Below are 27893 nucleotides of genomic sequence, written 5' to 3'. Positions count from 1 at the left end.
TACAACCACCCAAAGGGGATAAAGCACCTTTCCAACTATCCAATCACTTAGAAAATCTTAGCTACCATAATATACCAGAAAGCACTCAAGCAAGATGACCACTCGAAGGAATTTCTAAATAAGTTAAGAGACAATCAAGACTACAGTGCCTAATTAACAAAGTAGTGGTGGATGGAAGGATTGGCTGAGTCATCCCAGTCCCAAGACCCTAACTTCTAAATTTAAACATAAGCCCCTTAAATTTTTATATATATATAAAACACAAAATTTTAATTCCCAACCCCCTCACAGCCCCTCCTCCCTCCCCCAAAAACTGGATGTACCTTAGAACTTGTTGGAAAGTCAAGAAAAATAAGCAACAGGGCTTATGCATTCCAGAATCTTGTAAGGCTCATAGAACCAAGGAGATTTCTTCATTCAAGAATGAACAATCATATATGTCTCACTAAAGGGTTGTTGCCTGAGAAAACCCCAATCCTCCATTAGAATTCCCCTTCACTACAATGCTTATCAGCTGGATGTTTCATATGAGCATGAGCTAGAAGAAGATTTTTCTTAAAGAGCTTAAGCGCTTTGTCCCAATTATGCAACTCCTTGTCAACTTGATCAATTCTGGAGGATCCAGTTAAATATCTAGCAAGGACAGGAGGAGCTTGAAGATAAAGAGCCACAAATGGAGACAACTTGATGGAGGAATGATAAGTGGTCTTGGACCACCATTCAACCCATGGAAGCCATCACACCCAATCCTTTGGTTTGTCGCTAGCAAAGCAACGAAGATAAGTCTCCAAGCACCTATTAACAACTTTAGTCTACCTATCTGATTGTGGATATGCAATGCTCATATTCAATTGTGTTCCTTGCAAATGGAAAAGATCCTTCCAAAAGTTGCTGGTAAAGACTTTGTCACGATTAGTGACGATAGACTAAGCAATTCCATGCAACTTGATAATGTTCTCAACAAAAGTACTAGCAACACTTGTAGCAGTAAAAGGGTGAGTTGAGCACAAAAATGAGCATATTTTGTGAGACAATCCACAACCCCAAAAAAACAAAAGTAGATTTATCGTGACAAGATTGCAGTCGTCAGTGAAATACATGGAGATATCAATCCAAGCTTCTTTTGAAACAAGAAGAGGTTGTAGAAGGCCTAGGCTTGCCACTATTTCACCCTGTTGCCATTGACAAACACTACATTCCACCACAAACTTTTTTATTTCATCCTTCATTCCCTTCCAGTAAAACACTTGAGAAATGTGCTTGTCGGTTCAAAGAAATTCACAATGGCCTGCAATTGGTGAAGTGTGTGGTTCTTGCAGTATGGTTTGTTTGTGGGTTGAATTACACCCTAACAAAATCCTCCCCTTATACAATTAGTTTAAACAGTCCCAAAAGTAAGGAGGGACTGAAGTTGGTTCTTCTTGTAGCCTTCGAATTATATCTCTAGTCTCCAGATATTGCCACAAACCCTTCCTGATTTGGTTAAGAGTAGTCCATGCAGGTACAAAAATAGCAACAAGTTCAACTTGCTCAGGAAGTCATGAGAGTCTATCTGCCACAACATTCTCAACCACTTTCTTGCAAATAATCTCAGTCATAGCCCAATAACTTAGTGACCCACTTATGTTCTTCCATGAAAGAGATTTGTTGCTCCAAAAAATGCTTTAGGCTCTTGTGATGAGTTCATATTTGTAAATCCCGGCTAATTAAGTATGGTCTCCACTTTGTAATTGCATTCACAACGGCTAGCATCTCTTTGTGGTAAACAGACATGCTAATGTGGGATGGAGAAAGAGCCATTGTCTTAAATTTCCATAAAATTGTTGAAATTTTCATCAAAATTTCTTCTTTTCATCCCCCTCGAAATAGAAATCGCAGTCGATTTTCGTTTGACATAATTTCCATCGAAATTTCAATGAATCATCCAAAATTTATCGAAATCTCAAAATTTTAGTGAAACTTGTTGAAATTTTAACTATGGAATGAAATTTCCTAGAAATTTAAATGTGAGATTTAAATGTGAAGTGAAATTTCTCTCTTATTTTACCTAATTTTTTTATTAAAACAAAAGATTAATACAGGGGCTATTGAATTTTTATGAAAAAAATTAGAACTTACAACATTTTATTTTACCATTCAAGTCTAAATTGTCTTTATTTATATAATAAATCATACTTAATAGTACGATAAATTTCATTTATATTAACCGAATATGTTTAATACACGTATCATAGGAATATGTTTAATACACACATTATATTAAAACTAGTGCACCTCACACACAGCATAGATGTATTTAGTTTGTAATATATTAGTCCTAAAACTACGTAATGCCAACTCTTGATCTGACTAAATGATGAACACCTTGTTGAAATCTAGCAAGGCAAAACTAGTGCTATGGGCATTGAGTGCTTACGCTTAATGAAGGCTTATTTAGCTTCTTCACTACATTTGAATGCATCCTTTTTCAGTAGAGCAGTTAATGGAGCGCCAATCTTTCCATAATCCTTGGCAAACTTGCAGTAGTAACAACCCAAAACTACTTGCGGAATTTTGACTGTCTGTGGAATAGCCCAATCTTTCATCACTTGTATTTTTAAGGATCAATTGAAACACCTTCTTGGGAAACAATATGTTCAAGGTATTCCACAAGAAATTAATCAAAGCTATATCTATATTTTTTGACAAATAGATTGTGCTCATGGAGAGGTGCGAGTACAATTTGCACATAAGATAAATGATATTCGAGAGATGATCTATATATCAGATAACATCAAAAAAAATGAGAACAAACTTACGAAGGTAAGGTTGTAAAATGTCATTCATAAGACTCTAGAAGGTGGAAGATGCATTGGTTAACCCAAAAGGCACAACCAAGAACTCGTAATGGCCATCGTGAGTTCTAAACGCAGTCTTTTAAATGTCATCCCTTGAGTTTGGTGAACTGTTGGGCACCTCCCAACTCATCTATCAACGCATTCACAACAAGGATGGGATATTTATCACAGTGCTTTTGTTCATTGCTCGATAATCAACACACATCTGCCAAACACCATATCAACTCATTCACAACAAGGATAGGATATTTATCATAGTGCTTTTGTTCATTGCTCGATAATCAACACACATCCACCAAAAACCATCCTTCTACTTCACCAATAAGACACGAAAAGAGTATTTACTAACACTTGGTTGAATTATGCCAGCATCTAACATTTCTTTCACTATCTTTCCGATTTCTGCTTTCTAAAAATAAAGATAGCAATAAGGACAAACATTACTAGGGACACTACCTAGCATTGAGGAATGCTGCTATCATGTGTTCACCCAGGGGCTCCACAAACAAGTCAGAAATTTTTAAAATAAGAGATTCTAGCCCTTGATCCTAGCCAAATTGATATTGTAACTCCTTCGGGGCTCAAAGTTATACTAGGCAGCCATGTCACTCCTTTTTAAGAAGCTTGATGTCTTGAAACTATAGTGACATTACCACAACATTTGCCTTTAGGAGTCAATCTTTAGCCATTCACGGCAAACTTCATAACCAGTTTAGAAAAATTCCAAGCTATATCACCTAAAGCTTGTAACCATTCAATACCCAAACCCACTTCATAATCTTCTAGTGGCAGCAAAAGAAATCAACATACAACTCATGATTCTACATAGTAAGCTTACCCTTTGGATACTAGCTCTAACATGTCAAGGTTCTTGCATCTACAACCTTCATATCAAACTTTTCATATTGCTCCAGAGTCCAGAGGATAGGCTAGCTGTTTGGCAGTTTTAGTATCCATGAAATTATTAGTGGAATCAACATCAATTAAGATAGTGACAAGCTGAAGTTTAAGGCAGCCATTAATTTTCATGGTTCGAGATAGCATACCCAGCTAAAGCATGAACTAAAGAAGTTATAAATTCATTATTATGATTAGATTCCACACCATCCTAATCTAAATCAGCAGAGTCATCCTCAACCTCCTCTGGCTCCTCCACTGGTTCAATCAACAAGAGTCGTCCCCTTTTTGCAATGTTGTCCCCTATGTCACTTCTCATCACAATGCCAGCACAAAGCCTTTGCCGTTCGCTTTTATGTTCCTCCACAACCAATCATTTGGTAGGAGGATTCCAAGGAGCAGGTGGTGCAATATTCTGCTAACATTATGATTGCTAATGGTCCTGCTGCAACTTCCTTTGCAGGGTTAGAAGAGGATAAGTTGGAGAAGAATGACATCACACTGAATTTCAAGAGGAGCCTTTCAATAAAAGTACTGACAAGTTGGCTTTCACTTTAGTCTTTAGTTCTATTCGACAACCACTTAAATCATGTCTAGTACTCCACGAAAGTGCTAGTTTGGCATATTTTGGAAAGTTGTCCATCAATATTCTCATACAAGTGGGCTCAAATTAGACAAGTAATCTAGAAACAAATTCTCCCCATGAACGCATTCCATAACGAGCTTCAAACAATTCATATCACTGAATAGCATCGCCATCTAGGATTATAGCAACAATCTCAACTTTCGATGTTTCTGGAGTGAGGTGAAAGTGAGTATTTTTCAACCCTAGAAACCCAACCAGTAGGGTTATCATAGTCCCACTGAGGAAATTCCATCTTCATACGTAAAGGACCATGATCACGCTCTCCTTGGTAACATCCTTTGCAGTGCTCACTCTGATTAGCTAATGTAGAGGAATCATCTTCTCTCACTTTATGCAAAGATGCATTGAGTAGCTTAGAGAGGGATGCCTCGGTTTGTTCGAATTGAGGCTTAAACATATTGCTAAGTTCAGCCTTTAGCCTAGCTTCCATCTAGCGCTCTGCTGAATTTTCTGAGGCCATTGCATATGAGTGAAGATCAATAATTCCAAGATCTAGCTTTTATCGACAGGTTAACAACATCCACAACAATGGCAGCTCCAACATGAAATAAAAAGACCCTAGGGATTTATCATAGGGAAATTCAAAAATTGAAAGGATGGAAAATAGAAAGAGAAAATGGGGTTGATCACAATCATAGGACCCTAGGGTTTTATCGCAAGGAAATTGGGGGAATCGAAAGGATAGAAAATAGAAAGTGAAAATAGCGTTGAACACTTCGAGAGGAACTTCCTACAAATTAGCCAAAGGCTATGAATTTGTTATTGCTTGAATGAAAAAGCCCCATAGTGTTACATATATATAGGTAGAGAACCCTACTCCTATTAGAAATGTTAAAAAATCCCAATCCAAATCCAAGTCCTTAATGGACTCAATCCTAATAGATATGGGAATCTAAACACATTAATTAGAAATGCCAATTGAATTGAGAATCCTAACATTAAATAGTAATCCCAATTGATTTGGGAATCCTAACACATTAAATAGAAATCCTAATTGATTTGGAAATCCTAACACATTAAGTAGAAACCCAATTCGATTTGGGAATCCTAACATTAGCCAAAATAAATAACTCAATAGAACATAAACAGATAGCAACCAACCCACTCTTAGACATATCCATCCTCCAAAGAAAAATCCTCTCAAAAACTTCCAAAACCACAAATTTAGACAATGCAAAACCCCAATCTCAAACATCCAAGAACTATCACACTTAACAAGGTGGCCATTCAAATTCTTTTTTTTTCTCCCATAGACTTCACTTACATATAAACGAAATGCAACAACATAGTCATCCACTTGCAACTTAAGAAGTAAGCCCTCACTCCTTAGTCCTCACAATCACACAAGAAAAAGGAAATGTTGGATTGAAACACAAACCTTTCTCTTGTCGACTGTACAAATTGAGTGAGAGCATCACCCTCCAGGCCAAGCAGTTCCTGAAACACGAGGTTAATAGTTACAAATGAGAAGATTATAGATAGCCATAAACTCAAATAAATTAAGATGCAAAAAGGGCATACAGCATAGAAATTGGACACGTTGAACTCCTCATTGGGCTTACTCAAGGGTAGAAGTTCAATTGAGATGCCAAGATCTCGTGCGTCCTGGGAGAAAAACACCAATAAGAAGTTCCAGCAATGATATTTCCTTCAATTGAAATATGATACTGAAAACAAAATGAGTACCTTAGCTCGCTGCAGTGTGGTTCCGGTCATATCTACTTTCGTAATGCCTTTGATATTTCCAAAAGGATCATCTTCATTTGTGAACACAAGTATTCGTTTGTCAGCTGTTTTTGCAGAACTGAAATAGTTTGTGTTAATTATTACCAAAATGTCCATTCAGTTATCCTTATGGTCAACTTGATCTTTTTTTCAATTTTGCGGAGGGGAGAGGTTAAACATAAAAGAGGGGAAAAGGCCTAAAAAATGCAGCATTACCCTTTTCGCAGGAGCGCTTGTGCAACCCAAAGAGCATTGTAAAGAGAATTCTCCCTAGACCCAGGCACAATGCCGTACTGGCTCCCAATATTTTTACTAAATGAATCTACATGGACATGGCCCAAAAATTAGAGAGAACTTTCACTTCAACAAATCTCCACATAAGAGGCATTTATTAGAAGAAACTTTTCTTATTCCAAAACAATGTCAGTGTGAAGCTTGCAAGGGCTATATTACAGTCCACCAACAGCATGCAACAAAAGTAATTTATGACTTGAAAAAACAAGAGAATCAACTACCAAGACACAAACTAATCAGGAATTTCATAAATAGTTTTACCACACTATATTTATTATTTATGGCATGTTTCTTGTATTAGAATCCTTTGTATGTCTCAAAACTATGTGAATCAGTTAATTGAAATAGTAAAACATTTAGCAGTTGTGGTTTTAGTCCTCAATTTTCTTTGACATCATCATTGAGCAATATCAAAAATATTTAATAATTTTTCTATTATATAAAATACTATGATTTGGATCTCCCTAGTACTTTCTTTTAGTTTAAGCACAAAAGAATAATTAAATTTCAGTTCTCAGGCCTCAGCACCAAAATTCCTTTTTTCCCTCCATAGGGGAGAGTGCACCCTCTTAAAGATCATGAGGTAGTTCAACTTTCTCCGTGCTTAGTTTGTCGGATTCCTTTTAGTATTCCTCTAAGAGCGATTCTAGATGGTTTTGGGGTCTTTTCTTGCAATCATTTTTTTTCTTAGTTCATTTCTTTATTTTTTTTCCCTAGTAATCAAATTTCAAGAGTTAAGATTCTTTCCAAGGTTAGGACACTAGTTTAGCATTCTATTCCTGACTAAGAGGACTCACGGGGCTTTTATCCCTAGATTTTTGCTTGATGTCTTTTGATAGTGAAGAGACTTCTTTCATAGGTTTTGAAGGGATATGGACCATGGTTTTGGAGAAAGGAAAAAAAAAAAAAGGAACTAGTCTGCATATTGATAACTGTCACAATGCAACGTTTGTGGCCATCACAAATGTTACATAATGAATAACAAAAACCATGTCCATGAATTCATTTTTGCATTAGCAAACCTATTAAAGACATAAAGTCACATGTTTGGATCTTAGAATCCTACATGCTAATGTTCCAAAAGATAATTTAGTAAATTTTAACCAATTTAAATATAACATTTAGTACAAGTATTAGATGTCATCTTGGTTGCTTTAGGTGCCATCGGCTAGAAAAAGCAAGCATTTGCTACTTTTCACTACTTTACTGATTATAAGTGAACTAAGAAACCATATATACAAAGAAATAAAGAAATCTAACTATAGCTATGAATGTACCAGGTGATGTCAAAGTTCACGAATAAGATTCAAGGGAAAACTTTCGAATTGAGTTTGGACAAGGAGAGAGATATTCAGTTTCAGCTCATGCTGGAGAAAAAATCCCACTCGGAATAGATGGGTTAAACTTCCGAAGGAGGTAGTTCTATAGTTTGACAATGGTCTTTCAGACTTTGTTCAGTTGGTTAGGGGTTCTTGAAAGGTTCAAATGGGGAATATGCTGTTTTGAATGTCGATTAAGTGGACTAGGGTGGGGCAGTTTTTGGACATGGCATTGGGTTGGAATGGTGAGATGTTCTCTATTATTATCCCTGGTGGAGCAAACGGGGTTGGTTGGTACAACTTTGAGAGCAAGTTCTGTGAATTAGCCTAACAGTTTGGGTTTCAATCGCGCGGCACAGGTGTGAGTAGGCCTTCAGAGCTCAGATGGTGGAATCAAGTGGTGATGAAAGGGAAGGCCGGTGAAGAAGAAGGTTGTGGAAGCAAATTCCAACAAGATGCTGCGAATGGGATAGATGACATGTGCATTCAATGTGGGGCTCAGCACTCGCAGATTGCAGAGGAGCCGACACTAGAAGATTCCCGGCCAAAGCCACATGTTCGTATTGCTCAGTAAGTCGGGCATGCTGATACAGCAATGGTGGCTAGAGTTTGGGATGATGGTGCAGCTCTAGTTGAGGCAGCTAGGGTTACGGTAGGGAAGAGGAATATAAAAAAAGTGGGCTGGGCCAATTGGTTATTGTATTGGACCTAAACAAGTTAATGGAAAAAAAAGGCCTCATTTTTATATGAAATGGTCAGACAAACCCATAATTTGCAGGGCCCTATTTCGGATGGCTAGCCTAAGGGAAAGGACATTTGAGCCATTCATAAGGGGCAGGCCCAAGACTTTCAGAGCCCTATTTTGGATAGCCAGCCTAAAGGAAAGGAGGATTAGGCCAATCATTATGGGCAGGCCCAAGATGCTCAACTTTCAAGCCCCAATAAGCAGGTAGGGAAGGGCAATATAGGGAAAAAGGATCACCCATCTGTAAACGAAGGCCAAAATCTCTCTCCAGATCCCCAAGATTCAAGCGGAACAAATCATATCATGGAGCACTTACAGGAAACCGGCAGCTCAATTTCGAAAAGGTTTCTTGATGATAATAAGGAAATAACTAGAAGTGTTTAAGAGGTTGAAGATTCTGGTTTTGCAGAGGGGCAAGAGCATGCTGCATAGGTTATCTAATGCCTCGGACATGAAGGCAAAGGGATCTAAGGGCCCCACGGTTTATACTTGTCAGAAGTTTGCACATACGGGTGCAGAAATGAAAAAATTGTTCAAAGATAAGAGAAAGCACTCTTGTGAGGTTATGCCAAAGATTTTAAAGAGGAATTTAGTAGAAGAGTTGGGTATTGTTTGAAGATATGAATGCTAAGAAAAATATGGGAAATTCTTGTGATAGAATCAAATTGTTTGTCCTTACTTCAACAAAGGAAGCATGAGCCCCTTCTATCGAAGAGCTTTTTTTTGTCTTGGTCCCAATTCAAAACTAAACATTCCCGAACAAATTGAATACTTGTGCCAGAAATTTCCTGAAGTGATTTTCCATTTCCATAAAGGATATAATTGACAACTCGAAGTTGCACATTATTTCCTCCCTGCAACAAATCTTGTGGGAAAAGTGTTGCTAAATTTATACCATTCGCTATTTTTTCTTCATATGCGACTATGGGTCGAACCAAAACAAAATATTTTTTCTTGGTAACTGTAATCCATTGGATATAGCAGGGGAAAGGAGGTAATGAACTGGGGGATTTATAAGATAATGAAAACGATGGTCTTAGTGAGTTCGATTGTGGCTGGGGTTTACTGTTGGATGAAATTAGGGAACAATGTGGATATGTTTCTGATTCCAATGACATTTTAGGGGACTTGTCTTATGTACATCCATCCCCTTTGGAAGGATTGGAGGGGGTCTCTATATTTGAAAATAATGATCTGGTTAATGAGATGCAGCACAAGGACAGTATCTTACCAACACCAGTGGAGGAGATTTCAAGGAAGGATTTAGAGGTTCATGATCTCATGAATAAATTAGATTTAAAGTTTTGTGATCCTAGGGGAAATGAAGTCCATTTTGATGGCTGCAAAAAATAAAGCTAGAAAGGGCCACAAGGAGTTAACTAACTTGATGTTCTGTGAATTATGAAGGAAGAGGATTGAAGAGGGGGATCCTTGTTTAATTATATATTTTTATTTTTATTATTTTCATTACATTTTATTTTATTTTATTTGTATGGGGTGGACATCTTGCCCTCTTTCATTGTAATTTCTCTTTTTCTATCTATACCTTTTTTATTATCAACAAGTATACATACATATTTATTATCAAAAAGAATACATACATATATATATATATATATATGTGTGTGTGTGTGTGTGTGTGTGTATATATATATAAAGAAATCTAAAATATAGAATGCCATCTTTTGTAATTTTTAGGTCTTTAATGGAATTTTTGTCATCTAAAAAATAAAATAATGTCCATATATTAAACAATAACAAAAATGAATAGCAATAGAATGTATTTTTGTCTCGAGATTAGGTGTAAGAAAGCAAAAAAAAAAATGGAAAAACATAGAATATGAAAATATTTATAAAAAAAAAATACTTGCAATATGAAAACATGTAATTTTAATGAGTTAAAAAGTTAAGTTTATTTGAATGCTAGCTATGCAAAAAAAAAAATACAAGTCAAAGAAACTAAACCCAAAAAATGAATTTTTTTTATATAAAAATACTAACTAAAATAAACCAACTTAAATTTGAGTTTCTAAGCTTCAGTAAAGGGGAAAAATAGGAAAATGAATGAAAAGGGCACAAAAATCAAATTTAGTCATTCAAAATGATTATGACAAAGTAATGGGTCGTAAGGGCGAATGACGACCATAAGGTTGTGAATCAAAGGCCCTATGAGATATTGCCCTATTACAGTCTCAAACGCCATCGACACCATTATCTAAGCACTAAAACCGCCGTTACGCTCTAATTTTTAAAAACTATGTTATAGATGCCTATAGGTTGCAAAGTCTGCTATCGTTGTGTGTTTTGGGGCATCTAGATGAAGGAATACTTCTAGTTTTTAAAACTGTTGACTCTATGAGTCCAATGAATAGGAACAATATTTAGCATGCATGGAAGGCTAGCAAGTCATGAAAGCCATGAAGATTAAAGTATATACATCTTGGCACAAATCCATGGAACTAAAAGAGTAGAAGAATGAAGATGCAAGCGGCAAGTTCAAGATCGTCATGGGAATGGGTATTTAGAACTGAATGTATTTACATATTTCATATGATTTAATTCGAAACTCAAAATATACCCTAAACTGACTTTAGGACTCATGCATCTCATGAACATCTTTAGGGGATATTTATGAACTTAGAGATATTTTAAAACCCCGGTAAATATTTTATAAAAGAGCAAAGAAAGAGTGCAAAAGCAGATTTTTAAAACTAAAAGAAAATTCCAGAAAATGGTCTGTTCAGAAGACCGAACTCCCTGATTAGAAGACTGAAGTGTCAACTTTAGAAGAATGAAATGAAGTGTACGCTCAGTCGTCTGAAGATTCAACTTCAGAAGACTGAAGTTTAAGCTGAGTCGTCTGAAGAATTTCTGCAGAAGACCGAAGATTAAGTTCAGTCATCTGAAGAATTATTGGAGACACAGAAACAGGCAGAAGCATACTAGAAAACTGAACCCTGACTTCAGTCGTCTGAACCCGCAACTTCAGAAGTCCGAACCCCAACTTCAGATGCCTAAACCTGTGCCCAAGTTAATTTTTCGAAGCTCTAAGGGACTTCAGTCGTCTAAGCCTTAACCCTCAATTGTCCAAACCTGCGGGAAAGTTAAAAATTTAATTTTTAATGAGAGACCACGCGAGTTATTTTTTAATTAAGTTGATCCAATGGTTAAGATTCATCCTAAGGGCAAGTTTACCTATATAATCAACATCTAAACCCTAGTGCCCAAAAACTTTTTGGCATACGATTGAGTGTATTGAACGTTTAGCACAACTTGAGAGAGCATTGAACACACTGCTGAAACTTCTGCTTGGGATTTCAAAGTTTATATGTCAAATCTGAGCTAAGGCTATCTTGATCTTCAAAAGGCATTCTAGCAATTGTTGTGCATTCAACTTGGTATTGAGGTTTGGTAAATCGATTGGTTTGTCAATATTTATTCTCAAAGAGTTTTTCATCTCAAAATCCATTATTGAATATTATTTGAGAGATTGATCTTGAGTGTGCTTATATTAGATTGTATTTGACAAGATCACTACTTGAGAAAAGTTTTGCCATTGGTTAAATTATTTTGATTCAAATATGTATTCATTTAAAACTCAATATTTTCGATATTACAAAACCACTTGATTAAATATCCTTAGGAGTTCATAACTATATATATTATTGAGGGATATTTTTTGAAAAATCTTATATTAGGTTTTTGATCTTTGGAACTCATATCATATATATATATAAATATTTACATATTACAAAGATCATATTGTGTTTGGATATTTGGAAGAAAACTTATTGATCTAGATCTTTATAATATTCAAGACAAACCTTTTAATAAGATAACATTTGGTATTCGTGCATCTAGTAAATTGAAATAGAACCCTAATTTCTCCAAAGCATTTACTCATATAATTATTTTGGGAGATTTGATAAAAGGGAAATTTTGTGAAGCATATCATTCATATAACGATTACATCGTTTCATACATACTGAACTTCAAGTTTTATCATATGGATATGTGTTAGGCTTTCAATTGTACTCACTAGCTTTGTTAGAAGCAATATTGAGTTGTTTTGCAGATTTGAAATTCTATATTGTAATCACAGTTCGGGTTGTGAACCGGGTGAGGAGGAAGTTGTGCCTCTTGTAAGCAGCGGATGTAAGGGAAGCTCCGTCCCAGTAAAAGGAGCAGGGATTTAGTGGAATCCTTGAGTAGGTTGCTTAAGACGAGGACGTAGGCCGGGTTGGCTGAACCTCGTAAAAACTATGTTTGCCTTCTCTCTTCCTTTACTCCTTTTAATTTCCGCAACGCATTTCATTACTTATATTGCATGTGTGTATGTTGAATAACCCCACACGGATTTGATAATTAATTGGATAAAATAGAATTCATTGAGATAATAATTTGAATCAGTTTCAAACCCCTGCAATTAATTTGTTAAATATAGAAATAGGGATTAAGTGATATATAAAATTAAAGGTTTTTTAAAATTACCCAATTCACCCCCCCTCTTGGGATTACACCTAAATTAACAAAGACTATTCATTGCTTTGCAGCTATTTTGGAAAGTTTCAAGGTCTAGTAAGGTTGTGCAAATCAAACAACTCCAACATAGGGACAAAATCTTAGATATGAATATGGTTAATTGTTAGTGGAGCAAGGCCGTGATGGAAGTGCTTTAGATACATCCATTCATGGCATGGTCTTAAATTTCCATGAAATTGTCGAAATTTCCAATTTTCATCACCCTCGAAATCAAAATGGCAATTGATTTCTATCTTACATAATTTCTATTGAAATTTCAACAAATCATCCAAAAATCATTGAAATCTCCAAATTTTAGCAAAACCTGACAAAATTTTATCTATAAAATAAATTTCCTCCAAATTCAAATGAGAGATTTAGGAACAAAGTGAAATTTCCCTTTTAATTAAACTTTCTTTTGTTTGAAACGAAAAAAAAAATTATTAATAGAGCTTATGAAATTATATGAAAAAATAAACTTACAATAAGACTTTACCTAACTGTTCATGTCTAAATTATCATTATTTGTATAATAAATAGCATTTAAATAACTTATGAATTTCATTTGTATTAACCGAATATGTTTAATGCACATTATCTTACAAATATGTTCGATATAAATATTATATTACAACTTTTCCATCTCACACATAATAGAGATGTATTTTACTTGTAATATATTAGTCCTAAGAGTTATATTATTACGTATATTAACCATTTCTATAGTTTCATAAAAGAATTCCATGCTTTCCTACTGATTTCCATTATTTTTTTAAATCGAAATTGACATCGAAATCAAAATTTTTGTCAAAATTTTTGTACGTTTGGAGCTTCAAAATTTGAGTTGAAATCGAAATTTAAGACCTTGATTCATGGATGGTAGTTTCCAAGTTGTGGTAGTGTTACAGCTTGTTAGCAGAAGGAAGATGAATAGGCATGGAACATGTCAATTAGGGTTATTTTAGGGCAACGCAAATTGAAAGGTTGGGGGAGCTAGTGTTAGTGCCAATGGTGATCCAACACTTGTTAGACTTAGGTGATTTGTTGTACAAGTTGGTTGTGGTCTAGCCCAACAAAGCGTTACTAGTAGGAATCGCTAATTTTTTTAGATAAGAAACATCAAATTCATTTTTCATTATAAGCGAAATTCCATTTAATAAAACTAAATACAAGTCGACCAATGGAGTACAAGAATGGTTAGTTGGAATTTTTTGGACAAGGTTTTTGTTAAAAATGGATTTTAGGAGAGGTGGCTTTCTTGGATGAGCATTGCCTGACCAGTGTTCTCTTCTATTATAGCAAATGCTGAACCTAAATCTTGGTTTGGTGCGTCCAGGGATGTAAGACAAGGGGATCAGCTCCCCCCATTTTTGTTTTGGTGGTTGATGTTTTGAGTAGAATGGTCAATAGGGTGGTGCATAAGGGGTTGGTGAAAGGGCTAGAAGTGGGTAGCAAAGGAACAGTTGTGTACCATCTCCAAGTTTACTGATGATATTTTCTTCTTAGGCACATGAACATCAACGAGCAACAATAAGAGCTCAACGACGACACCATGTGACAACAAAGCTCATTTGTCTCCATTGCCTGAACTTGGTACCAAATCAACTTCTTTGCAATAAGTCACCAAAACCATGTGTTGTTTACTGTTCTCCGATTGGGGATATTGAATAACCGCAATCCTCAGGCACAAGACGAACCCGCACCTAAACAGTTAACACCAATCGAACTCCGCCGGCTATAACAAACCATCTCTCCTCTCACCTACTGAGGCAAAACATCTTTGGCACTTGTCAATGGTCCTCCTTTAATCATCACCTTGTCTGTCGAAACTCCTTGTCTTCGCTTCCTCATTGACTGTGTTTTTCTGAGCTTGCTATTATGTTATCAATATCGAAAATTTTGGAGCCCTCGTGTCTCTCTAACCTTGCTGTTCAACTATTTGTTGCTGTTCGCCTAATTGCTGTTATTTGACTACTTGATGTTGTTCAACTACCTGCTAGTCAACTACTCGCTGTTGGTCATGTAACTCTGACCTTGTGCATCTCAGACCTTTACCCATCAACTGATACTCATAGTCTTCTTGTTTCATATCCTGCGTAGATATGGTGGGAGGGAGTGAGATGGGTGGAAATTCTACAGTGAAGATTAAAAGAAAAAATTTCAATGCAAACCACCTCGATTTTACAGCATTCAGACTTTCAGAATTTGCAGGGAGATTCTTCTCATTTATCTTATTGAAGGAGCTTTTATGGATTCTGAGATCTTTGGGATTGATCTGTTCGGGTCCTCGTGGGACAGCAGCTGGGTTTTCTTTTATGAGGATTGGGGGCGGGGCAGGGGTAGTGGTGATGTGGGGGGTATGCCCACCGTATCCCAGAAGGGAATCAAAATGAAGGATGGCATAAGTTTTTGGAACCCTTGATTAAAATAGGGGTTAAATTTTTTTTGACACGATATTTTGTTTAAGATAGTGTATTCGCACTCTAATTCCACTAATTTTATTGTTTTTTTCTGGAGAGAAAAAGAAAAAGATTTTCTTGAAACGAAGAGAAAACTAAAAAAAAAAAAAAAGCATAAGAAATCCTAATTAAATTCAGCTTTTATTTCTAGATAAACCATAGAAATATATATTGAGAGAGAGAGGAAGAGAAATTACAAGAGAACAATGAACCAAAAGCCCCCACAAGAAGAAAACAGAAAAAAACACAAAGCAAAAAAATAAAAGAACTAACACTATCTTAAACCCCCCCCCCCAGGGCGTCCAAATCAGCATTTCAAATTAGATAGCTTCACCTTACCATTACATCTAAATGAACTTCTTGACCAGCACAGTCACACAACCACAATCCCATTTGATCCACCATTTTTTGCTCTTCAATATCCTTCCGTTTTCTCTCTTCTGTAGGTGAAGCCTAGGTAGGCAAAAGGCCATCTATGGTCTACTTGAGACCTCCCTGTTATTTATCCATAGCATCATCCAAAAAAATTGGAATATTTCCAAACCTTCAAGTGACATTGGATTCACATGAGAAATATCCTCAACTATAGTGAATGAATCTAAAACATGCCCATATTGTTCCCAGACCTCATCCACTAATAACCCATTGTCAGAAAAAGAACTCATTATCAGCATCATTTTCACTCTCAAAACACGTCGGCTCAATTCTTCATATCCTTTGATTCCTTCATTTCTTTAGAATAAGCCCCACCCCCAGTTTCCTTGCCACCTAAATTACTACTTAGCAACTGAGCTTCTACAATAAATAACTGCCCCTCTCTTCTCTTCCAAGGACTTTTACATCTTCATGTGACAACTAGTTTGTTTCCCTTTAAAATATTTCCTCATTTTAGGAGCTAACTTTTTACGTTCTTCTTCTTCTTCGTCTTCTTCAGTTCTTCTTTTGCTTCTTCTTCAGTTCTTCTGCTGCCTGCTGCTTCTTCTTCTAATATTATATGTCATTAATTATGTAGTTTAATGCAAGTTTATATAACATTTTTTTTTACTGAATTTAGCTGCTGTTTTGTAATTTGTTTGGAAATGCAGTATACAAACTATACATTTTCTTGAAATATATAATACATTGCTTTTGCATTTAGGATAACAGGTCTTAAATCTTAAATGGATTCTAGAAGTGGAAACTCTGCTTCTGCAAAGAAAGATCTTGCATGGAAGTATGCACATTTGGATGATCAAACAAATATAAATAATTTGACTTGCAATTTTTGTGGCAAAGTCACAAAGGGAGGAATATTTCTGGCAAAACAACATATTGTTGGAGAATTTTGAAATGTAAAAGAATGCGCTAAGTGCCCTGCTCATGTACGTGAGGAGATTAGGGAGCATATGTTGAAGAAAAATATAGAGGAAAATGAGTTATTGCTTTGATGACATATATTGTTACGGTGAAGGTGAAGAGGATGAAGTTCAAGAAATTGACTCCCATGGCAAGAGGGTGCTTAGTTGTGGAAGTCGAAGTCGAAGTCGAAGTTCATACCAATCCACCTTGAAGAAACCAAAACAGAAGGGGCCTATAGACTTGTTTTTTACTCCTGATCCAAGGAAAGCGATTCAAGCTAGGAAAGAAAGGAATATGAAGCAAACATCAATAAATGAGGCCTGCAAGAAAGAATTAAGACAAAAGGCAATAGCATATTTTGCTAGGTGGATGTATGATGTTGAAATACCATTTAATGTTGTATGTTTGGACAACTTTGCTATGGCACTTGAATCGATTGGGCAATATGGTCATAAAATAAAGCCGCTTAGCTATCATGAAGTGAGAGTTCCTTTCCTAAAGCAGGAAGTTGGTTGAATGAAAGAGTTGATGAAGGCCCATAAGGAGGAATGGGAAAAATATGGATGCTCGATTATGTCTGATGGTTGGAGAGATTGGGTTGCTAATAAGGGCATAATAAACTTCTTAATGAACTCTCCAAGGGGATTAGTGTTCATCAAGTCTATTGATGCTTCTAATATTGTCAAGAATGCAGATAGAATGTACAAATTACTTGATGAAATGGTGGAGGAAATTATAGAATCAAATGTGATTCAAGTAGTAACTGATAATGCTTCAAACTATGTTGCAACAAGGAAGAGCTTATTTCTAGAACTACATTCTATAGTGTATATATTGTTTATGTTAATATTCTAATGGCTTTCACTCCTTGATTTTTGAACAAGGAGATTGTTGGAAGCAAAAGGTCACATTTATATTGGACACCGTGTGCTGCCCATTGCCTCGATTTCATATTGGAGGATATTAGGAAGATGCCTTCATACATACAACTTTGAAAAGGGCAATATTTTTGAATGGTTATATTTATAACCGTGTTGGTGTGGTGAACTTGATGAGATAGTTCACTGGAATAAAGGAGTTACTAAGGCCTGAAGTTACAAGACTTGCAACTGCCTTCATCACTCTTCGTTCGATCCACCTTCAAAATAACAATTTTAGGAAGATGTTTACTTATGAAGATTGGAATACTACTAAATGGTCAAAGGAGGGCGCTGGAAAAAGAGCAGCTAGTATTGTTTTGATGTCTACCCTTTGGAGAACCAATGTCTATGCTTTTAAATTGACAGGGCCACTTGTCTGTGTACTCCGTTAGGTTGATGGGGAAAAGAAACCTGCAATGCGATACTTTTATGAAGCAATGGATAGGGCTAAGGAAGCCATAGCTAAGGCTTTCGTTGAGGGAGAAGATAAATTCAAGGAGGCATTTGAAATTACTGATATGAGGTGAGGATGCCAACTCCATCAACCTTTGCATGCAGCTGCACACTACTTGAACCCGGAATTTTTCTATTCAAACCCCCACATTTCGCAAGATGAAGAAATCATGGCGGATTTGTACAAATGTATTGCAAGGTTGGTGCCAACCATTGAAGTGCAAGATAAAGTTTTACATGAGTTGGAAAATTACACTAGCACTAGTGGCCTCTTTGGAATTGATTTGGCAGTGAGACAGAGGAAGATAAAGCACCAGGTAAAGTGGCATTTTTACCACCTCTTCCTATCTAAAATTATTTTTTCTATTTTGCCAGTAGGTATTCATTTAAAATTTATTCTATAACAGCACAATGGTGGATGTCATTTGGATCATCGACCCCAAACTTGCAAAAGTTTGCTGTGAAAATCCTTAGCCTCACATGTAGTGCTACCGGCTGCGAAAGAAATTGGAGCATATTCCAACATGTAAGTCATTAGGATATCATGGATTACAGAACATAAACTACCATTCTACTGCTTTTTAGAATCATTGTTTACTATATTACTCTAAACCTTTTGCAGCTTCAAAGCAAAAGGAGAAATAGGCTAGCCCAACAACGCTTGAATGATTTGGTATTTGTGAAATATAATTGAACTTTGAGGCGTCGATACAACAAGCATGACACCATTGATCCCATCCTTCTAAAGGACAATGATGATAGTAACGAGTGGTTGATTGGTAGGATGGATGGAAATTCCGATGAGGATGATGAACTTGTGTTCGAAGATAATCTTCTGACTTGGGTTTTTGTTGCTAGAGTTATTGGAGTAAATAACCCCCTACATCACACTAGATCAAGAATAAGTGCAAATATGTCATCATCTTCTAGAGGAAGAGCTTCATCTAGCAGTGCTAGGTGCTGGACTACATGTTGGAACTTGTAGATGAGGATGAGATCCAAGTGGATAGTGCAGAGGAGGTAGAAGAGGAAAAAATGCTGGATAAGAAATTTATGATGATGAAGAGGAAGATGATGATATCTTGGCAGACTTGGTTGATGAGTGAAAACTGATGATTGAGGAGGATTTTCAGATTTTAGACTTTGAAATCTTTTATTGTACTTTTTCTTTTGATATTGAACTATGTTGATGCTTTTGGCCTTCAGCCTGGCAGTTTCATTAAATTTCCAATTTTGGCATTGAATATTTTGGCATTTTAAATTATAATATTACTAGATGTGTTCATATATCAATTACCCACCAAATAGGCATTGTACACAATTTTAATAATTGTGCGCCTCACCTTAGTGAGGCGTGTGCCTTCACCTTGCACCTCAGCTCCAAATACCCTTTGCGCCTTGCTGCACCTTGCGCCTCTGACTACTATGGATGCCTCACAAACTTTATCAGGCCCATAACCTATATTATTTAGAATTGTCCCAAGTGCAAAGTGATATTAATAAATCCAGGCCCAGCCCACTCTTGGCCCACACCTATCTCAAGCTCCCATACATATATTGTCTTCATCCCACAAACCCTGGCTGACCCGAGACTCGAATAAACCTCAGCCACTGCCACTCCACCACAAAGAAACCCAAGCACACCACATTTGTTGCACCAAGTTCGTCCTTATGGACAACTGCCTGTGTCCTTCCGTGTCACCTCCTTCTAACTCCAGATCCACGATCCAATCTGAAGATTTGGAAAATACTAGCAACTGTAGCACCTCCATGTATCTTTGCCATGTCATCACATCCAGACCTCCATGAATGAAATAAAACACCCGTTCCAAAACTATCAGAACCCCAATTCCGAGTACTTACCATTCCAATTAGCCTTTATTGCAACCCAAGATTGAACCTTTCCAATCTTTCTACACCAAACAAAGCGGTTCAATTGAGAGAATACCAAAACTATCTGACCCATCAATTCCTTTATTGAGATTTCTTTCCAAAAGAACAGAACTCCCTTCCCCAACATTTTCCAAAATGCAAACTCAAAATTCCCCAGTTTCAAGGAGGAAAAAGGAAACCGAAAGAGAAAGTAAAGACTAGCAATAGAGTAGAGAGCATCGTAGACCTTTCAATCATTACTTAAATCTAGGCATTTGTAGCTATCATTTTTCATCGTCCATGACAAAAGACAATATGTCCAATATCAGCTTCATCAATGACCAAACACTTGCTTTCTTGCCAACTGGTGTTCCCAGAATTTTTCGTGCTCGTGCCATTGCGATGCTATCGTCAAGTTGCTTGCTCAGTGCATCATCATGCAGTAAAGGTTGAAACCGAGCTTCTTTTGTCCATTATATGCATCAGTGAAAATAACTTTATCAACAACGAAAAGCACTTACAAGCCGCCATTAAACAATTCTTGCCTAAGTCATTAAGCAAGAACAATGGTCTCTTGTGCATGGTCTGCTCCATAAAAGTTTTAATTACTATCCAAAGTCGGTCATGTAAGGGACTATGATCATTGGACTTATATTTGGGCTCACACTTTAAATTAGTGGATCAGAATGTATATGGATTTGGAAAGTAATGAACCAAATGGGGTGTCTACACATATCCCAGATACTGAAACAATTTTTCAGAAGTTTCTGGAATATTAAGGCATAACCTTTAAAGTCAATTAAATAACACAGTTTAAAACTTAATGAATAGCAAAGAAAAAGGCCATGATTTCAATCAGAGACTCATAAACCATCAGCACAAAATGCAAATTAGTTAAAAAAACAGGCCTGGGACACCACAGCTTACCCTCTATGTGATCAAATTCTTTTATAAGCCTTACTGTTGGCCTGTCAAGATTCTCTCGCTCCATAACATTAAATACAAAAACGCCATCCAAATCCTGCATATTCTTCTTTTCCTTCTGCAAATGAAAAGTAAATGGATGATATATTCACTATGAGGATGAACACTAACATTAAGTAGCAGGGGCTCTGAACTATGTATGTCCAGAAAGGATTTTTATGCTACCTTCCATATTAATTATGGCTAAAGGAGTCACGTAAAATATTGGAACAACTAATAAAGAACAGCTTCAATAGATAAATCTCATATACAATATTTCACATGCAATACAAATCAAAATATCAAATGATCCCAGACCCAAAAAAAAGATTAGTTGCACAAAGCAACAGACAGATGACAGAAAAAAAAGAAAAAATTCTAATGCATAATAGCAGTTCTTTAGAAGCGCGGGTAGTATAAATTAAAAAAACATAACTATGTTTAGCATGTGAAAGTAGCACAAAGCAACAGGCAGATGGCAGAAAAAAAATCTCCTAATGCATCATAGCAGTTCTTTAGAAGCGCAGGGAGTATAAATGACAAAAGATAAACATAATGTTTAGCATGTGATACATGTACTTAATATTTTATGACTAAGGGTAAGATCCACAATGACAAAAGAAATGGTCATACATGGAACTTTTGCAACGAAACTGTGTTTCACTTGCCAATAATCAGCATGGCAACTAGGTGGTCACGTGGTCCAATAGGTGCTCCATGAACTCTAGCAACTGCCAGCTGAGTTCTGTTTTGAAACAAGCAGTTTAGCTGAGGTCAAGTGTTAAACCAACTCTATCCCCACCCCCCTCTCCCATTTCGGTCTCTGTACTTCTTTTATTTCATTTCATGTGCATCCACTTCTATATTTTGACATAGCCACATATAAAGGTTCAGTTCTATACATAGGAAACTGCATACTTGTGCATCAATAATCCCCAATACAAAACTTGAGTTCACATAGATATTTGTCTAAACATTACAAGTCATGTGAAGAACAACTCAAAAACATTGACTAGGCTGACACAAGAATTCTACAAAGTTAGGCCTCAAATTCTCTTTCTTAGGCATGCTGGCATGGTAAGTGAGTGAGAGACCATTGAACTTAGATAGTAGTTGTTTTAGTGAGCCAAAATCACCCAAGCAATGTCTATGGTTAGCCCTCAAAAATCACAACCTAAAATGCTTTTAAGTTATTTTTCTTTTTAAAATGTTAATTATTGGTATTCTGAGGATTATTGAAGCTCACTCAACACATATTGATTACGTACTGATCCAAAAATGGTGCCTTGTTAGCCTATTGATCCCTTGTCATCAGTTTTTTAAGTTTCTTTTCTTATTGGATTGTGATTTTTTTTTAATTAACAAAAAACATTCATTGATAGATTAAGAATGTACAAAGAGGAGAAAAAACATCTCCTTTTCAAAGTCTGGGTAACCTAGAAAAAGCAAAAAGGGAAAACAAAAAGGCACTAAAAAATGACCCAAAATAATCAGCATGACCTAACAACTCATCAAAGAATGTCAATCATGCAGAATTTCCAAAAAAAACACCCCCTTGAAGTTCCCATTACCCACACACAAAGAGAAGCCAATAGTGAATCTTCTCTCAAACCAACAGAAACGACAGTTTCTTCCCTGAGAAAATACGTGCATTTTGTTCCATCCACAGGCCCCAAAATACTGCAAAGAGGGCACAATTCCATAACTCTTTTCCTTCCTTTATCCTACCAAAACCAACAAAATGAATTACCAAAAACTCCTCCACCATCTCTGGACAAACCCAACATCCCCAAAATAATTAAATAGCTTGTTCCAAATCCTCCATGCATAATCACAATGAATGAAAAGATGCAGAGCAGTTTCAGAGCAATTAAAACAAGACACACATACATCCAAGAGCCTGCAACGGCCTACTAATCTGAAACAAGTTATTGGTGTTCATCTTATCAAGCACAACCAGCCAGAGAAAAGTTTTGATTTTAGGGGGGTACTTTGTTCTTCCAATAGTTTTATAGAGAAGAAAGGAAAAGTCAGTGCTAGTCAGGAACTAACAAAAAGATTTGCAGGAATAAAACACCAAGGGTCCCAAGAATAAGAGCGGCTATCAGCTTCCAAAGAGACTAGACAATTATTCAACAAGACTAACAAAGAGGATAACACCTCTGTCTCCCTATCATTCACGAAATTCTGAAAGTGGAAATCCCATGAAGGAAAAGGACCACCCGGCTCTACAATAAAAGAAGAAATGTATTCATACTGTCCTAAGCTCAAACAAAATAGGCAAGGAAAGGAGGTGGACAAAACAACATTACCCAACCAAAGGACTTCCCAAAATCAAATATTGCAACCCCTACCCAGCAAAGTTTAATGTGGGGAATAAAGAGGGAATAAATCTGAGAAACAGCTTTCCACAGAATTTCTGGAGAACATCTAAGACCCAAATTAGTATCCCATCCATTCTCATCAAGTTCAAACTTGCTTTTTATAAAATTATGCCACAAAGAAGAATCCTCTAGTAGGAACTGATTACGCGTCAAAGTTGTGTAATTAGGCGTTTAAAATTGTTAATTAAATACTACAATTTCACTTAAATGCTTGATTATGTCCCGTATTTTAACATTGAGCTCATTTGATAATTTTAAGATAATTATCCTATTTTTGCCGTAAATTTATGGATACACGTGTTTTATTATTGCAGGATCATTTTTGGACATTAAAGTCAAAATTAAAATGTACGTGGGTCGTGTGTGAGAAGACTATGTGGGCTTCAAGCACATGAATCCGTGTCATACATTAAAGTGGGACCGTGTGAGGCAAAGAAGACTCATGGGCCATGCATGCGTGACGTGAGATGAAATTGGCTACTTGAGCAGCGTGCATGCATGAAAAGGCCGGGCCGTGAGCATGGAAGAATAGGAAAATGCTAGGCCATTCTCGTGAGCTGGGAAGAGGGCAGGCCGGTGAGCAAATAAAAGGAAAAGCCCATGCGTGAAAATAGGCCCATGATGTGACCACGTGAAGGGAAGGTGTAGCATGGCCCATGCGCTGCCCTTGGGGCAGCCGAATACACACAAGCAAAGAAAGCTGGGGCGCCCAAATTTGAAATGGGAAGCTGGGACATTTATTAAAAGGCTCACTTTTGGAGGCATTAAAGAAAAAAGGGGAGTAGGGTTTAAAGGAGGCTTTAGTAGGGTTTGTTTTGAGGTGGTTCATTGGACGGGAAGTAACCACAGCAGAGCAGCCTTGCTGCTTGTGGAGAGGAACCCGAGCAGATTCTCTTTCATCTCACAGCTTGCTCTCAACTCTCTCTCTCTCTCTCTCTCTCTCGCATTTAAATACTTGTTGAAATCAGTATTGTTAATTTTAGCGTGTTTTATTTAAAGTCTTGGAATTTTAAATTTTTGTTGGGTTATCATTATTAAATTCAGTTGGTCTTTTCTTTTTATTGAATATCATTGTTGGAATGAATTTTGGTTTGGATTATTTTTCGTTGTTAAGTTTGGTTTGTTCTTTTTAAAATCTTTCTATAGAATTTGAATATTTGTTGGGATCATTTCTCTTACGTTTTGGTTTATTTGAAAATCGAGTTTATTATTGTGTTTTCGTTTAATTCCATTTATAAGTTTTTAAAGAGTCAAATTCGTTTTTTAGTGAAACCATTGTGGATTAAGTTTAATATTTTTGTTCCAGTTATTCGTTGGGTTAAAGTTTTTAAATTTTTAAGTTGGGTGTTTAATTGGGTTTTTTATGGTTGAATGCTTAAGTGAGTATAAGTTTTCATCTTCGGGCTTTTATCCGAAATTTCAAACATAGGTTTTATTTCCTGTCCGAATGTTTAACGTAGGAATGTTTTCCGCATTTAAATTGAGTAATATAGTTTATGTTTTACTTCGTTTTAATGTCGTCACAAATTCTCACAAACCCCAGAAACCGAATCTAAACTGTGTTCAGTAAAAATTTCTTTCTTTTCTTTTGGGTTTATACAAAGTTTGGAATTAATCTACATTCCCTAAGGAGACAATCTGATCTTTGGGCTAAATATTATACGACAGAACTCTTATACTTGGGATAGCCTTTGCGCTGCTCATTTTTAGAGTGAGTCAGGAACAACCAAAGCCATTTGGCCAAGAGAGCCATGATTTTAGACCCCAAATTTCCAGGACCCAACCCACCCTCCTGTTTGGACCTATAAATCACCTCCCACCTCACCAAATGGTCCCCAAAACCTCCCACCCCTGATCAAAGGAAATCTCTCATAATTCTACAAATCTTACAAGCCATCCCCGCCGGATTTTTGAAAATAGAAAGAAAATACAAAAGGATACTAGAAAGACAAGCCTGAATGAGAGTAATCATACCTCCTATCAGAAAAAAGAGCACGCTTCTACCCACCCATCTAAACGCTTAGACACTCTTTTGACAACCAGATCCCAAAAATTAGCAAATCTAGGATCACCCCTGAAGGAACCCTAGGATAATGGCAAATCCATTGCAACACAAGCTACATTCAAGGATAACTCCCTAATTGGCTCCACCGGCATATTAATAGCTGTGATACACCAAAACCCTTTCAAAAATATGGTGAAGCCCCAAAATATTCAAAAAAGAAGACTTATGGCCCTCTAAGAAAAAGATAGTGTCGTCAACAAGAGGTGTGAAACCATTACCTCATCCCTCTCCATCCCCAAACCTTTCACTAAACCTTTAATGAAAACTCCATCAACCAGCCTACTTAAGAGATCCACCACTAAAACAAACAAAAATAGGGAAAGAGGATCCCCTTTTCTAATCCCCCTTGTAGCCCGAAACAAAGATTTAAGCTTACAGCTCGCTAACACCGAATAAAAAACATTGACGTATAGCCTTTCATCAAACTATGCCATCTCTCTCCAAAACTGAGCTTTATAAAAATCTTATCCAAGAAGTTCCAATTCACCCTATCATATACTTTCTTGAAATCCAACTTAAAAATGAACCCCTTCTTCTTCCTTCTCTTAATATCCTTAACAACATCGTTCGCAATCTAAACGGCATCCACAATCTATCTACCCCCAACGAGCGCACTTGGGCCTTAAACATAAGTCCTTATCAAACACCACAGTCAACCTTTTAGCAAGTACTTCAGTGATTATTTGTAAACATAGATACTAACTAATAGGTCGATAATTAGATATCTTATAGACCTGCTTTCTTAGGCACCAAAGCTATAAACGTAGAATTATTATTGTTTACATAAATTTTGATGTCCATGTAAAATTTATTAAAAAACTTCAAATCAAGTCACCTTTAAACCACAAGCCCAACATTCCTTTCTTGAAATAAAGCTAGATTGAAACATCCGGCCCTAAAGATCCTTTCCATCCCTAAGACTGTAGACCTCACTTCCTCTTCATTGAGCCCTCTTTAAACCAGCTTACTTATTCATCATACAAGGGTCACATTCTAACTCCTTCCACTCTCAGTCTTTTCTTTCTGGTCCTCCTCAAGAAGCAAATGATAGTAACAATTATGTGATCTCTAAAGTTAAATCCCCGCACTATTACTGAGATAATTCTCCTCCCCCCTATCCAACTCCACTCCCTAATCAAATTCCTCATTTTTCCCACTTGCTTATCCTATAAAAGTCCTAGAATTACAATCACATTGTCACTTACACCCTTAAACTGCGTCCTTTTGCCACCAACTTCTCAATTCCTTAAAAATAATTGCTTCCAATTTGTACTTTAAGAAAACTCTTTTCAAAAACTCCTCGCAATGATATTAGCAACCGCTTCCTTTTCTATCTAACTCAACCAGCTATCCTAAAATACTAGTTTTTTAAGCCTATGTCTCAAGCACTACTATTCCACTTTTTTTCGATTTTTCTTTCATCATTCAGCCTCTTCAATTTTCTTTCTTCATAATCTAAGCCTTCCCAAACCATATTCACTCCTTACTCCAATAATCCCTCAATCAAAGGCTGGAAAGTATCATATTCCTATCTAGCCACGTGTTTTCAAACCAAACGGTCTATGTCCCTAAGACACACTCCCTTAATCCAATCAGAATAGGAAGGTTCAAAGGTGGATCTATTAGAAAGACTTGGAAGATTAGGGAACTCATATCCTCCCACTCCTATTCAAATCATATCAAAGGATCATCTAAGTGTAGGTTTCAATGATTTTGCATGGCATAACTAACAATGGTTTCCTAATTGAAAGACCAAAACTAGTATTTTTGTGCTTTTTAAGTTTCTTTGGTAAAAGGAATGCTAATAGAAAAATGTCATAGAGTATGGACTTTTAATAATTAAAAATATTGATGTCATTTATAACACCAATTATCATACAAAGTTTTTGTTATTCTATCAACATGAAATAGGATAGGACATTTTCCATCGTGAAGGTTGGGAATCATCATACGCTCTTCTATGTTGTCATGAATAATAAAATTTTTTGCATTAACATTTGTTGTTAGAAAACAAATATTTTTTCTTTCTTTGAAGCTAATAAATCCTTATATATAGCATTCTAGTTACAGCAAAGACACTGCAAATCAATGTACCTTAGTTTCTTAAGACACGCCAAATAATCCTTAAATCATCTTCAGGTGACTTTCTCGAATTGAGGTCACAATTCCGGCTCACATTTAGCTCATAAACAAACAGATGGATGTCAGAAGCATAAGAATTGGATGTAGATTGCTGTATTCCCACGTCCTCCTCATATTGGTTCACATATGATCAGAAGAGGGAATTGGATTGCATTCTTGCTGTTTTGTATGTATGTACTAATTGGAAATCAGTAATTTTCAATTATGGATCTTCATGGTGAGCAGAGGATATTGTCACGGCTAAGTTGTCAGGCATATGCTTGCCTATGACCGCTTATCTCGTGGTGCTTAGGATGGGTTCCATCATAAATAC

The 27893-nt window shown here is 36.4% G+C and overlaps 1 protein-coding gene across 4 annotated transcripts in view; it reads right to left on the bottom strand.

Moving 5' to 3' along the window:
• LOC131152416 (ATP-dependent DNA helicase 2 subunit KU70) overlaps nt 1–27893 on the bottom strand; it is a 167780-nt gene that overhangs the window by 112899 nt on the left and 26988 nt on the right. For all 4 annotated transcript variants that reach the window (XM_058104283.1, XM_058104282.1, XM_058104285.1 and 1 more), the window contains 5 exons: nt 20954–21068; nt 6322–6427; nt 6067–6184; nt 5902–5985; nt 5759–5817 (listed from right to left, as the gene is read on the bottom strand). In XM_058104283.1, the coding sequence (XP_057960266.1) occupies nt 5759–5817; nt 5902–5985; nt 6067–6184; nt 6322–6427; nt 20954–21068 (482 nt within the window). The remainder of the gene's footprint in view (nt 1–5758; nt 5818–5901; nt 5986–6066; nt 6185–6321; nt 6428–20953; nt 21069–27893) is intronic.

The sequence above is a fragment of the Malania oleifera genome, chromosome 3, assembly GCF_029873635.1.
Source record: "Malania oleifera isolate guangnan ecotype guangnan chromosome 3, ASM2987363v1, whole genome shotgun sequence".
Lineage (NCBI taxonomy): Eukaryota > Viridiplantae > Streptophyta > Magnoliopsida > Santalales > Ximeniaceae > Malania > Malania oleifera.
This window is presented reverse-complemented; position numbering and strand designations above follow the sequence as displayed.